Consider the following 15,051-nt stretch of genomic DNA (forward strand, 5'->3'; position numbering starts at 1 on the left):
TCAGGAGCTCAGTTTTGTGATATGAGATTCTCACTCACTTAGGATCATTTGAGCCATGAAAATAGAAAGAGAACTGAAAATCAATCCACATAAAATAAGGAAAAACCGTATAGAAATAATGGAGGAAGGGCAATTTGGAAGTTTATCTTAAAATTGAAACAAAATTATGAAAGTAATTTTACGTATCTTTATATTCAACAAAATTTAGGTAACAATTGCATATGTGCACTAAATCTTAGAAGAAACAGTGAATCAGAGCTGATTTTTTAAAATATGCTTGACAAAACTATGGTATAACACAACATGACATCTTCTTCTTCCCAGAGGTTTTTGCACTGTGATCATAAAGAGAATAATTTTTGTAAAATTTCAGAGGGCTTCATCTGAAAGAGATTTTTTATTTTTGAGGAAGATTAGCCCTGAGCTAACTACTGCCAGTCCCCCTCTCTTTTGCTGAGGAAGCCTGGCCCTGAGCTAACATCCATGCCCATCTTCCTCTGCTTTTATACATGGGATGCCTACCACAGCACGGCTTGCCAAGCGGTGCCATGTCCACACCCAGGATCCAAACCAGTGAATCTCAGGCCGCCAAAGCGGAACGTGTGAACTTAACCGCTGCGCTACTGGGCTGGCCCCGAAAACTTTTGATTTCTTACGCAATACTTGAATGATAAATGATGAAAGAAAGGGCTCCCTGAAAAGAGCACTTAGAAGTAATCCGTGGGGGATGATTGAGCAGATTGTGTTACATGGATGCAGCGGTTAAATGAATATAATCTGTCTATATATTTTGACAGAAAAGATCAGCAAGACTGCGTGAATGAGAGAATTTTCAGAAAAATAAAGACAGGATACAATTATTGCGTTTTGCTCTCAGTGTGTTCAGTGTTTGGAAGGAATGTCTAGGAAGAGGGATAGTTGGTGGGTAAGAAGAGGAACTTTCGCTTTTTATCCACACGCGTCCATGCACTTCTGTACCGCTTCATCTCTTTACAGAGAACATATATTTATGTATTACTTAGAGAATGAAAATTTGTAAATGGTTAAATATACTAAAATAAAAGTTAAGGGATAGAAAGATAAAACAATAAAGAGAAGATATATTACAGATAGAGAAGCCAAACATTAAGAATATAAATAAGCTAAAATAAAATTTGAAAATGTTAATAAAGGACAATTGTAAAACCAGAGTGTATCTGGGGCCTGCCCAGTGGCGCAGCAGTTAAGTGTGCACTTTCTGCTTTGGTGGCCTGGGGTTTGCTAGTTCGGATCCCAGGTGCAGACATGGTACCGCTTGGCAAGCCATGCTGTAGTAGGCATCCCACATATAAAGTAGAGGAAGATGGGCATGGATATTAGCTCAGGGCCAGTCTTCCTCAGCAAAAAAGAGGAAGATTGGCAGCAGATGTTAGCTCAGGGCTAATCTTCCTCAAAAAAAAATTAAAAAATAAAATAAAACCAGAGTATAAAGTGTACAACCTAAGAAAAATTAAAACAATGAAAATGTAATTAGAGTTAAAAGGTAGAAGAAGAGACATTAAAAATGATGAGAGAGAGGATTAAGATAAAACAAAGCAGGGGCCAGCCCCATGGCCAAGCGGTTAAGTTCATGTACCTCTGCTTCAGCGGCCCAGGGTTTTGCTGGTTTGAATCCTGGGCATGGACATGGCACCACTCATCAGGTCATGTTGAGGGAGCATCCCACATGCCACAACTAGAAGGACCCACAACTAAAAATACACAATTATGTACTGGGCAGCTTTGGGGAGAAAAAGAAAAAATAAAATCTTTAAAAAAAAAAAAGGAGAGACCTTCTTAAAAAAAAAAAGATAAAGCAAATTAAAAGTTTAAAAATTACATAACAAATTTAGAGAGTAGGGAATATTTAAAAGAAAAAGTGTTTGAAGGCCATAGTCCAGAATCTAAGTTCAGCATCTTATCCAGAAACGATAGGAATTCTTTACTCTTGGAATTTCAGATGTCAGAATGTTACTGAAAATTCAGTTTCTGGTCCCGATGCCAATCCAAATAATGAGAACAGAGTCTTGAGTGAAAAAGGAAAGCTTTGCTTTGCCAGACTGAGGGAGCAAAGCAAGGGCTAGTGCCTGAAGAATTGCTAGCTTCCTGTTAAGAAATGGGTAGGGGTTTTTATTTGGGATTTTAGGTAGGGGAGGGGAGCCGTGGCCTTCCTGGTCAGCATTTTCCCATCTGCCTATGTCTGGGGCTGCTTCCAGCGGAGGAGACAAAGGATTTCTCAGATGAGTGTCCTTGGCTGTTTATCTCCATTGTGGAAGGCAGACTGATGTCAGGAAGCTGAGGAGTTGGGCCTGGGAAGCTTCAGTTTCCAGATATTCTCTGGACCTTAGTTTCTCTGTAAAAGAGCTTCAGGATCCTGTGATAGCCACAGCTTTAGCGGGAGCCCAGCTTGAGGCCATCTGGACTTTAACAATTTGTAACTTCTATCTGGTTGTAAAGCTCAAGGAGTCAGAGGTTAAAGAAACAAACATTTACATATGAGTGTGACTAAAGACCCAGGGAACTGGGAATGTGTGCTTTTAGTTTTAACCCCATGCATGCTGGGTTCACTGTCAGGGAACCAATATCAGGGCTGATATTAACCAAGAGCCAGTAACATGAATATATGTTGTTTCAGAGCATTTGGGATTTCTTGCAAGATGTCCCCAGCAGGATTATCTTAAAGACAAAGGGCAGAAGAGCATTCCAACTCCACGTCAGTTCAACTAGTTCAACTGCTCTTAAATATTTACAGAGATGTTCATAAATCTTTGAAGGGCTCCCACTGCTGACCCCACTCCCTCATCCCAAGCTTGACCCATCGTCTACCATTATAAGTATCTGTCTTTTATTTCTATTTCAGATCTTTGACTTTTCTCTTACTGAAAAAGAAATGCAGGACATTGAAGCCTTGAATAAAAATGTCCGCTTCGTGGAAATGCTCATGTGAGTTCTGGGGGATCATTAATCAGGTGCTGACCGGTGGTGTTAGAATGTCAAACAACCAACAGAGATCTTATGAACCACACCTCTGTCCACAGAAAGTACAAGGGTCATGGCCAGCAGGCAGCATGTTCTGAATATCAAACAGGTCTAGTTGAATTACATCCGTGCTAGGAGCTTCCTACAAATTCACGTTTTTATTTAAAAGAAGATTGCTGGCATTTATATAACATCTCATGACTTAGGTTAAGGTATGGCAGGCTAAAGACCTTGAGGAGAATTAAGCCATAGTGTACAAAATGTTAATACAATAGTGGCACAATTATTCAAACAATATATGTATTTCTTCCTAAAAATTAAAGTGATGTGGGGCTGGGCCCCTGGCCGAGTGGTTGAGTTGGCGCGCTCTGCTTCGGCAGCCCGGGATTTTGCCGGTTCAAATCCTGGGTGTGGACCTAGCCCTGCTCATCAGGCCATGCTGAGGCAGCGTCCCATATGCCATGACTAGAAGGACCCATAGGTAAAATATACAACTATGTACTGAGGGGCTTTGGGGAGAAGAAGGAAAAATAAAAAAATAAAAGTGATGTACAAATTAGAGCAAAGTTATCAATAAAAAAACAATTACTAGGAGACAGGCATGAGAGCATGGAAGAAAGAGCACCAGGTTGAGAGCCAAGAACCTAGAGTTTTAGACACATGCTTGCCTATAAGATTTGGCAATAAGAATTTTGCCTATAAGCTGACTTCCCACAAGCAAAATTCCTTACACTCCTTCAAAATATTGCCAAATTCAGCTAATCAATGAAGTAGCCCTTTATTCTCTAAATATTACAGGTCCTTTAAAATAAAAAAAGAATATAGTTCATACGTATACACACACACACACATATATTTGTATAAATACAGACACATCTTTTTCTTCTTAATCATTCTTTATTAGTATTTCCAGTTCTTCACGTCACCTGGATAGTCATCATCTTGTTGCAATCTTCTTTTTCGTGAATGTTTAGAAAATGCTCATTAAGATGGTTTGTATAGTTTAGACACTTATCTTATTGGCCCCACTACTTTTCACGAGTCAGAAAGCGCTTTGACTGTGCTAATACCAAATTTCTGAATCAATTTCTAAATGAATAAAACAGCTTTCTAATGTAAATTTTCCAGCGGAAAGAATTACTCAACATCAAAAGGCACTACCTAGCCTCAAGAATAAGAGTGAACACCAACTCAGCACTAACCTACACTTCTAGGTTAATTAATAGCTCTTGAAGATAAATGATTTCTACTGAATAAATAACATTAAATTAAGAAGAGATAGTAAGATATAGTCAATCCACCAATGTACTGACTTTTTTACAGTTGGTGACATTATTTGGTTTGACACGACATATTTAATACCTAATTATAGCAACACTGGGAAAATAACTCACTGTACCAGGAAATAACTTGAAAAATCAGCAAGAAAAAGAAAGATTAGGCCCCATTCTTCAAAAAAAATGTCTGATTTAGGGATATGGGGCCATGGTTCTTCTCTATTTTTCATCCAATTGATCTTTGACATTTGAGAACCATTTTTTGGTTTTATATTTTGATTTAAAGCTCATAGTACTTGCAGAGAACTGAATCTTAGATACGTTCCATGACAGGCACACACACGTTCATCCTTTTATGGACCGTTTCACCATCGTTGTTTAAGAGAGAGGTTCATCCTTACCACCACCACCATCATCATCATCAAGGAAACTTACTCTGCTGTCATCACCTTTATAGACCTCAAACTTTCAGTTCTCAGGGGGCCTAGGGAGAAGGGCAAGTAAAAACTCTGAGGAGGAGAGGGTGACACTGACTGGCAACAGAGCTTTGAAGAGAAGCGCCTATGTAGTTCACTGAAATGGGAGGCAGCCTGTATCAGGAGAGCAGAATAGAGGAAGGAGCCGGGATGAGGCCTGGAAATATAGGCAGGCATTGCTTACCTCCTGTGTTTTGTTCTGAGCAAAATGTTGAAGTGGAGGCAATCCGCCTCCCCTAACACACGCACTTACACCCAGGGTGCTGCCCAGGGTTTCACTAAAAGGTGCTCACTTGAGGAAAAACAGAGGAGGAGAGTGGGTGAGAAATAGAAGGGAATGCATAAGAGAGGAGGGGGCGGGCAGTGAAACTGTCAAAGGAGTGAACCTTTTCCCTTTGGGAAATTGTTTTGGCAGGTGGCGTGATCACCCCGAATACCCATTTCATGAGGAATACTGACTTCAGGGAGCTTCTGAACTGCTTTTTCCCTCCCATGTGCGCCAGGACCTTTGGCTGGGTGGTTCCACCAGATGTGGAAATGAACGGCATTTTCCTGTCCTCAGATGAAGTGGTGATGGAAACGATTACTTTTGGGTAGTGTAAGTGACTTTGACCTAGCTATGTTGCAGAAAAAAAATGTTTAAATCTGTTGAAATAATTATTAGAAATTATCAGTTAAGATTTTGTTAGATCAATGTCTTCTGGGTTCCCAGACAGAAAAACATCAGGCTTTAGATAAGACTTCAGAGGCAACATATGAAGATAAATAACCTGAATCGGGTACTACCACTGGTAGCCTGAGTTTGTTAGTACTTAACAGGGCAAAAAAGAGGGTGGAGAGCTGCCACATGCCAGTGTGCTGGCAGTGGCCTTGATGGTTTGGACGACTGACTGTAAGACAGACACAGCCAAGATAAGATCCACACGTGCATTATTAACAAGGCAGTGATTTGCTGCACCTTGAGTAGAGAGCAAGAGCTAAGTGTAGAAGGGTCTTACAATAAAGCTAATTAAATACCACAGCAGTCAGCAAAGCCATTGTGACTTAGTTGTTGTCTGTTTCCACCCAATGTACATTTGTTTAGTTTTTACCTAGCTTGAGGAACAGATAATTGCTGGTTTCCTCTTGCATGCTTTAAAGGGCCTGAGCTCCAACCTGACTGGTGAATCATACTCGCACTGACTGTCACTCTTGCCCCCATTCATCACAGGGCCACCGTTATACAAAGTGGCTTGAGACAACCAACATACACAAATAAAGCCTTGTATCGTAAACAGTCCAAAGATGACTGTTTTAAAAGAAGGCATTTAAAAAGGAGGCTTTAGGAAACATATTGAAAAAAGAAGTTTTAGGGGCCAGCCCCGTGGTGCAGGAGTTAAGTGTGCACGTTCCACTTCGACGGCCTGGGGTTTGCCGGTTCAGATCCGGGGTGCGGACATGGCACTGCTTGTCACGCCATGCTGTGGTAGACGTCCCACATATAAAGTAGAGGAAGATGGGCACGGATGTTAGCTCAGGGCCAGCCTTCCTCAGCAAAAAGAGGAGGATTGGCAGCAGATGTTAGCTCAGGGCTGATCTTCCTCAAAATAAAAAAAGAAGTTTTAAAAAATTATTCTTCTGAAGATTTTGAAAATGTTATTAGGATATCTGTGAATTTTGAGAAAGTAGCAAGTTCAAAAGAACACTGGTAATTTTACTGTATGTAAATTTTTTAAGTGAATAAGAAGATTATTAGAATTCCACAATAGATATATAGAAATAGACGTAGAAAATAGGTAGAGATGTACCTATTTTCAGTTTCACTAGAGCAATATATTCTATTCATTCACATGAAGTCTTTCTCACAGAGCAAGAGAGTTCTTCAAAAATTATGTTTGTGCAAGACCGACTGTTTATAGGCAATCTTCAATGACTAGAAAACATACATTTCTGAGAAATGATCACTTCAAAAAAAACTGATCTCTACTCATTGTTTCTGTTGATTCTAATATTAATGCACACAATGCTGTCCTCTGGAAAATGTCTTGTTCACAAGAAATAATAAAATACGATGATTTGTTTCACCTCATGATTCTCCATTTTGTTCCCTGGGGTGGGGGAAGGAGGGAGACTCATCTGAATCCAATTAAAAGACCTTTGATCCTGTTCCTACTGTACGTTAGCACTGGTAAGAGAGGGAAGAAAAGGGGCACCATTATAAAAGAACAGAAACCCGAGTCCTGATCCCTGTTGTCAAACCCCTTCACAATATTTTGAGGGGGCTGGTGTGGAGGAGGGACCACACCTATCAAACTATTTTTAAAAGGCGAGCATTGGAAAAGAGTCCCACCATTTTTCAGAGGAAAAAAATGTATTTCTAAAGATTGGAGGAGTAGAGTCCTCTCTTAGTTACAACAGAGATGGAGGGAAAAGAGTTGGAGACAGGAAAGAGGAAAGTCAGGAAAGAGTGACAGTCTGATATAAGCTTCCAACACCGGCCTTGATGTTGGTTCCCCTACATTAAACCCAGCATAAATGGGGTTAAAACCAAAGCACTCCTCCCCTTTCCCTGCTTACTCCTCAGCTTGCTGGCACCAGCATCCACTATCCACCATGGAGGCAGACAACCACAGACACCCACTTCCAGGTTTCCTTATCTCGCCACCCCCCTTCCTGCAGGCAGCCTCACAAGGCCAAAGGCAGGCTGACGGGAAAGCACCAACCAACATGCCTTCAGTCTCCCCTCCCTACAAGCAGCCACATCCCTTGCAGCCTTTAAAACCTCTTGCCTCCCATCATTTAGGGAGACAGACAAATCTGAGGGCTCACTCTTGTCTCCCGGCTGATATCATCCAAAATAAAAACTCTTTCCTTTCCATAAGCCTGGTGTTCCAGTTTTTATTTGGCCCCTCGTGTGGCAGGTAAAGAATCTATTTTTGTAGCCGGTAACGCTTCTGCATGTCACTTCTCCCTCCACTCTCACCGTTTCAAGCTTCGCATCTATTTTGGGGATGAATTGTGTCCCCTCAAAATTCATGGATTGAAGTTCTAGCCCCAGTACCTCAGAATGTGACCTAACTTGGAAATAGGGTCATTGCACATGTAATTACTTAAGATGAGGTCATATGAGAGAAGAGAGGGCCCTAATCCAATCTGACTAGTGTCCTTATAAAAAGGGGAAATTTGGAGCCAGCCCTGATGGCCTCGTGGTTAAAGTTCGGTGCTCTCACCGCTTCAGCAGCCCTGGTTCGTTTCCTAGTTACAGAACCACACAACCCGCCTGTCAGTTGCCATGCTGTGGCAGCAGCTCACATAGAAGAACTAGAAGGATTTACAACTAGGATATACAACCACGCACCGGGGCTTTGGGGAGAAAAAAAAAGGGGAATTGGCAACAGATATTAGCTTAGGGTGAATCTTTCCCTGTGGGTGTGGAAATCTCTTTACACATATAAAAAAAGGGGGAAGCCATTCAGACACAGGGAAGACACCACATGCAGATAGAGGCAGAGATCAGAGTGATGCATTGGAGTGATGCTTTTCCGAGTAAGGGAACCCCCAAAGATTTCTAGCAAACCACCAGGAGCTAGGGGAGAGGCATGGACTGGATTCTCCTTCACAGCCCTCAGAAAGAATCAGTCCAACACCTTGATATTCATCTTCTGGCCTCCAGAACTGTGAGACAATAAATGTCTGTTGTTTAAGTCACCCAGTTTGTGGCACTTTGTTGCAGCAGCCCTGGCAAACCAATACACCATCCCTCAGTCAGGATTTCCGGCATCTCCAGCTGACGTCAGTAGTAGAAATGACCTTACTTAGTCAATGTTTTGCTGAGCTCAGGTATGGATGACCAATAATTTTGACCCTCTTGGGAACTTTTGCAACCCCAAAGATGTTTGTTAACAAAATCAATCTTCTTTCTAATCAGAAGCCTCTGATCAGCTATGGAGTAAGGTGTATCAATAGTGACATCTCTTGCCTGGAAAAGGAGCGGAGGCCAATAGCATACCATGCTCACTGATTCAGAGAAACACATGGACTGAGCAGCAAGGAGTAACTGCCACAGCCTGCAGAATGTCTCCGGATCTGCCTATCCCTGACTGTTGTCACTGGCGGACTTCCCTTGGGCACTGTCTTCCACAGATAATGACACAGAGGACATTGCAAGAGCCCATGACAGGCGAATAGATGATGATCCCATGTCTGCAGGCTTCAACACTTTGAGATGTGCCCACTTTATGACCATAGTTATGGGAATTAACAAAGGTTGAGCTAAATTATATTCCCCAGGCTTGGTAATATCTGGAACTCCCTTAAAATTATAAGCTTCTGCTGGTGATTTCAATTTCTTTTTTTTTTTTTTTTTTTTGAGGAAGATTAACCCTGAGCTAAGATCTACTGCCAATCCGCCTTTTTTTTTTTTTTTTTTGCCGAGGAAGACTGGCCCTGAGCTAACATCCATGCCCATCTTCCTCTACTTTATTTGTGGGACACCTATGACAGCATGGCTTGCCAAGCAGTGCCATGTCCACACCTGGGATCTGAACCTTCGAATCTTGGGCTGCTGAAGCAGAACATGTGCACTTAACTGTTGCACCACTGGGCTGGCCCCTCAATTTCTCATAGCTGCAGACTAGTAACTAAATCCGGGTATCTTGTGGAGCCCTGGTCCTTGAATGTGAACTCTCCCTAAACCTGAACTGTAGCCTCCATGTTGCTACCTCCAAATACCAAATCTCTGAGTTCTCACTTCTATTGGCTGGGGCAGGAGGTGGGGAGGGATAGATAATCATTTTTAATCATAATCTCCTTCTGGGCAGTGGTATTTCAGCCAGTGTGCGGGCTGAGATGGAGAGTGTGGTGGACAGGAGTAGCAGTGGTCTTGACAAAAGTCCACGGACCATGTAGGACTGCCCCACCCACCTTAAATCTGGCTATTGGTAAATCTTCCTACAGAGGCTATGTGGCATCCTTAGGAGCATTCGGGCCCTGCTAATCCTGTCTTGCAGGTTGTCAGGAAGGGATGAAGTTTCCAGAAGACCCAGAGCTGGGTAGTGCTCACTTTAAGTCCTGCTGAGGGCCACACGGAGGTCAGGCAGGAGAACCTCACCAGAAGCCAGTGGAAATGATTGAACATATTTTTTTAACTGTGTTGCTAGTTGATAATGTACTATTGAGCATTTTTGTATTGATGTTTGTAAACAAGACGATTCTGTAGTTTTCTTTATGTATACTCTTTGACTAGCTTCTATTATCAAATAGTGCTCATTCATTATTGAAAAGAGTGAGATTTTCTTTCATATTCTCTGCTCTAGAACTAATTAAATTAAGTTTAAATTATTCGTTCCTTAAAGTGTTGGGGAAATTTACCTGATAATTTCATCTCTGTCAGTAGCGAGCCTGTACATTTGCTATGTGGTCTAGGATCAATTTTGCAATTTAATCTTCTCAAAGTGTATCAATGTCATATAGTTTAGCAAGTGTAAATAGGTATTTATTCATTTAGTCAGCATATTCTTTTGTGAGCCCCTCTGCTGGGCTCCATCCTAGGTAGTTGGGTTAGATTAGTAAACAAAACCAAAATCCCTGAGCTCTCATTCACGTGGACTCTCTGGATTCCTTCACTTTTCCTAAACCTGTGGGTATTTTCCCCTCTCCATTCTTATTTTGTATGTCTATGATCTGGGTTTTTTTCCTATTAATTAATTAGTAGCTTATCAAGTTATTCTTGCTTTTTCTGGATTTCCCTTAGGGCAAATTTCCCAAAGGAAAAAAAAATTCATTGAGTAGTGCTTCTGTTTTTCTGTTTCCTAATTCATTAACATCTTGTTTTCTTTTACTGAGCTCTTGTCTATTTTTCCTAGCTTGTCCATAGACTTCTAACTTCTTAGGTTGAATGCCTATTTCATTGATTCTTGTTTGTTTTTCTTTTTCTTGTTTAGTGATAAAAACACCGAATATAATGAATTTTTCTCTGAGCACCAATTTAGTTAAGAATTCATGAATCAATTTTGTTATTTTCTAGATATTCTGAATTTTGGTTTTGCTTTCTCCTTTGATTAATAGTTGTTTACAAGAGTTTCTGTCTTATTTTAATTTCTAGTGTTCAAGCTTTTTTTATAGCTTTTATATTCTGCTTTTAATCATGCTGAGTTCAGAGATCATTAATCAATGTTTTTAATATTTCATGGGATTGTGACAACATACATTCTATTTTAAAGTATTGAGTTGGATATAATCGACATACACAAGCAGGGAGCCTGTGTTATACATTTTTACCATCTGGTTCTAGAAAAGCTATTTTGAGTAAGTGGTTCTTTCCTTTAAAACAGAGGTTCTTAACTGGGGGCAATTTTGTTCCACCCTCCTCCAGGGGACATTTGGCAACGTCTGCAGACATTTTTGTTGTCACAACTAGTGGTGGAGTGGAGGGAGGTGATGCTGGCATTTAGTAGTGTCGGGGATCAGAATTGGCCACCCCAAAATGTGTCTCTTTGGCTTGATTATTTTTAAGGAAAGAGACTCTGAAAGAAACTTTGACCTTCCCCCTAACTGCCTAAAAGAGTTTAAGATAGAAGCCTGTCCCCAGGACAGGCCATCACCATAGATAACTCTGGGTATCAGTAGACTGGGAGGGTCCTTGCTAAATCCATTCTTACGAAAGTTCCGTCTACCAAATATTTGCTTTTCCATTTCCATGTGAACTACCTTCTTCCCCTTTGAAGTCCCAAACCACTACCCCCAACATCCTCCTTTGTCTGTAGCTAAAGATGGTATTTAAGGTGGCAAGATTCAGCCATTCTGGCGAGTTACTCAGTTTTCCTGGGTTTCTCCCACATATCCATGTTCTTAAACTTTGTTTGATTTTCTCCTATTAATCTGTCTCATGTCGGTTTAACTCTTAGACCAGCCAGAAGGACCTAGAGGGTAGAGGAATTGTCTTCCTCCCCTACATAGGTAGAGGCCAGGGATGCTGCTAAACATCCTACAGTGCACAGAACAGCCCCCACAACAAAGAATTATCTGGACCAAAATGTCAACAGTGCTGAGGGTGAGAAACCCTGCTAACACGAGAGTCTTTCTTGATAGATGTTAAAATGTGCTTATTCCTAGTGCCGTAATTTCAGCTCACTGCATATAACTGAACACTAATCCATGCAGGCTCATTTTTATAGTGCTTAAAGTAAACTGCCCATCCTTTATAACTCATCTATGTTTTTTCTTATGCATTTTATCTTTTCCCAGATTGTTACACTGATAACAGGTTTCAAGCTTTTAGCATTTGAGTTTAAAGCACACAGGCAAATGAGTCCCAATGAAAATGCGTTAATGCAGGAAACAGAAATTATAAATTATTTCCTCAGTATGAGTCAAAATTGCTCTGATAAGTAACCGGCTGCTATTAAAAGATAGAAGCAATCTGAGAGATTAGATTAAGCTGGTAATCTGCTTTCCTTCCTGCCCCGAATTTCTTGAAATAACTAAGCAGAAAGCCAATTAAATAGTCCAAATCCATAGCACCTCTGGGATAAAGAAAGGGTACCGTGAGCAAACCAAAATCCTGAAGGGTAGAAAGCAGAAGTAATTGGATTGACAAAGAAATAAGAGTAGAAGACCGTAGCCAGAGTACTTTCAGGAAACTACCGCTGCAGAGATAACAGCAATTTTAGACATGTGTCAAACTTAGAGTCAATAAAAAAAGAAAGCAGAAGTTCCATTGAGCTCCCTTCCTCCAGGGCTATTCCCTCCCAGACACACACACCGTTCTGAGGGGCTGCCAACTGCCATGGTTGCTCTTCAGGCTGAAAGCCACTGCTCTCTAATCAAAGCGAATACTGTTCCAGAAGAGGACAGGGAACAGAATATTGAGACCGGAAAGAGAAACAGATCACAGCCTGGGGTAACTTCAAAGAATCACACAAAAGGCAGGATTAAAAAAAGAAAACCACGAAGCCAATGCTGGCATTTACTTCCAGGATAAAGCGATGGAGTGGGGGAGGGGGAAACATAACAATAGAAGGAGGAAACAGGAGGACATAGAAGTATTAAAGGGGTCCCTTTAAAAGGGGACCCGTGTATTACACTGGAGGAGACCAGAATTTGCCACCCCAAAATATGCCCTTTGGCATAAAGATTATTTTGAACTGAAGGCAATTGAGAAGAAACAGATATAAGAAAAGCTCTCTGCCCTCCCCCTATTTGTCTAAAAGCAGGACATAAATTTACAAAGGTGTCCCTCTTCCCCTCTCTACCAGGAAGGACAAAAGTTAATCACCAGAGACAACTTTAGACCCTTATCAGTCTGGAGATGCCACCAGAGGAATCTACATCACAAGCTACTAACTAGCCTTTATCTACCGTTAGTCTCCCATATATTTGCCTTCAAAATTTGCCCTTAGAGACTCAAGCCCTTTTCCTCTGTCTTATCACTTCTTTAAAACTTTGTCGTTCCTTTGCTAAGAGGCAATATAAACCCAAGTTCTAAGCAAACCTTTGAGTTACTCATCTCTGAATACTCCCATACGTTATATGCACAATGCACATGTTAATACACTTGTTCGTTTTTCTCTTGTTGATCTGTCTTTTGTCGGTCCAATTTACAGAGCCCCTGCCAGAGAACCTAAGATGGGTAGAGGAAGAGATGACCACCCCCTCACATGACTGTGTCATGTATAAATTCATATTCTCCTCCTCCCAACAACTCTTGGGAGGAGGCACAGGAGCCCTGAACAATTATCGTGGAGGCCATAAGACCAGTTATCTCCTCTTGCCAATTTCACGTGCCTTCTGGGCAAGGAGCCAAGCTAAGGAATGAGAGCGGCACATGGGTTCTACCAGCTAACTGCAAGAAAGACAGCAGCAGGGTTTTGCCTAAAATGACCTTGGGCAATTGGGAGTGAAGGAGGCAGAATCAGAAAGCTGGAGATTCCGAATGCACTGATGACATCCAAAATTCTAGGAGCATTCTTCCAAAGTGTGTGGCATGAAAAGGACTGCCCTTATGAACAGGTGTCATCAATCACAGCTGAACGGACTATTAGCACTATCAGTTTGCACCTCCATGGTCGTAGACCTCTTTGGAATGCCTCATATATGCTTTGGGATAAGTCCCTGCAGACAGATTTTTACTGTGTAATAGAAAAGAGCAGATCCTTGCTGATATCTAATAACCTTGCTTGTATCCACACAGGCACGTAGGCCAAGTTTGAACAGCAGCTGATCTGAGTCTTGGCAGAACATCCTGGATCTTCTCAAAACATGAGAACATGGGAGGCCGGTGAGGAGATGCTACAAGGCCATTTCTCACTCACTCCCGTATCTGCCAAGGAGGCTGAAAGGAGGCAGTTTCTCATCTCCTCCCAGGTTCTGCTGAGGATCTGAGGCTCTCTGTCTCGCCCCCTCGGGGTCCAGCTGCAGGCTATCACGTGGCTTAGCAGCAGCAGGGCATGCACCCTCAGCAACAGGAGGGACAATTATTCACGTGGCAATCGTCTGAACCCTTGGTTTTGCTGTTGTCCCGAGGGAGGCTGAAAAAAGGAAGTTGTCATTATTATGAGGGACATGGAAACTGAAAAAGATTATGCTGCTATATTCAGAAGGAAATGATAAAATTTCTTAGATTTCAATAATGATTTTCCCCTGAAGTTTCTGCTGGTACATAATAATATGTCTTTGCTTCTTTAACTGATCAATAGTCTTAAGAGACACCAACATCTCTGTTTTCATGTTGCATTGTGCGACTTTATCGCTATTGCCGCTCTGGCTTGCAAAAAAGTTGCTAAAATGTCCCATTTTATAAATATAATTTTTTTGAGCAAACATATATCTTATCTACCTCCAGGAAGAATTAATAAGTCAGATTATAAGATTTATTAAAATTTAATGGAGAAAGTTCTTATTCCAATTATCCAATAGAAACAATATTAATAACTACAAAAAAACTATATGCCAACAGAATGGATAACCTAGAGGAAATGGATAAATTCTTGGACTCCTACAATCTCCCAAAGCTCACTCAAGAAGAGGCAGACAATTTGAACAGAACAATCACAAGGAAAGAGATTGAAACAGCAATCAAAAACATCCCAAAGAATAAAACCCCAGGACCAGATGGCTTTCCTGGGGAATTCTCCGAAACTTTCAGAGAGGATTTAATACCTATCCTTTTCAAGCTATTCCAAAAAATTAGGGAAGATGGAACACTTCCTAACACATTCTATGAGGCCAACATCACGCTGATACCAAAACCTGACAAGGACACCACGAAAAAAGAGAACTACAGGCCAATATCACTGATGAACATAGATGCAAAAATTCTAAAC

General features: G+C 41.2%; 1 protein-coding gene across 2 annotated transcripts in view; it reads left to right on the plus strand.

Moving 5' to 3' along the window:
* Positions 1–6,813, plus strand: part of AKR1D1 (aldo-keto reductase family 1 member D1) — a 40,807-nt gene extending 33,994 nt beyond the window's left edge. For both annotated transcript variants that reach the window (XM_001497074.7, XM_070265916.1), the window contains exons 9-10: positions 2,879–2,961; positions 5,166–6,813. In XM_001497074.7, coding sequence (XP_001497124.1) covers positions 2,879–2,961; positions 5,166–5,208 — 126 coding nt within the window. In that variant the 3' untranslated portion in view covers positions 5,209–6,813. The remainder of the gene's footprint in view (positions 1–2,878; positions 2,962–5,165) is intronic.
* The last annotated feature ends 8,238 nt before the right edge of the window (positions 6,814–15,051 follow it).

Source organism: Equus caballus, chromosome 4 (genome assembly GCF_041296265.1).
Source record: "Equus caballus isolate H_3958 breed thoroughbred chromosome 4, TB-T2T, whole genome shotgun sequence".
Classification (NCBI taxonomy): domain Eukaryota; kingdom Metazoa; phylum Chordata; class Mammalia; order Perissodactyla; family Equidae; genus Equus; species Equus caballus.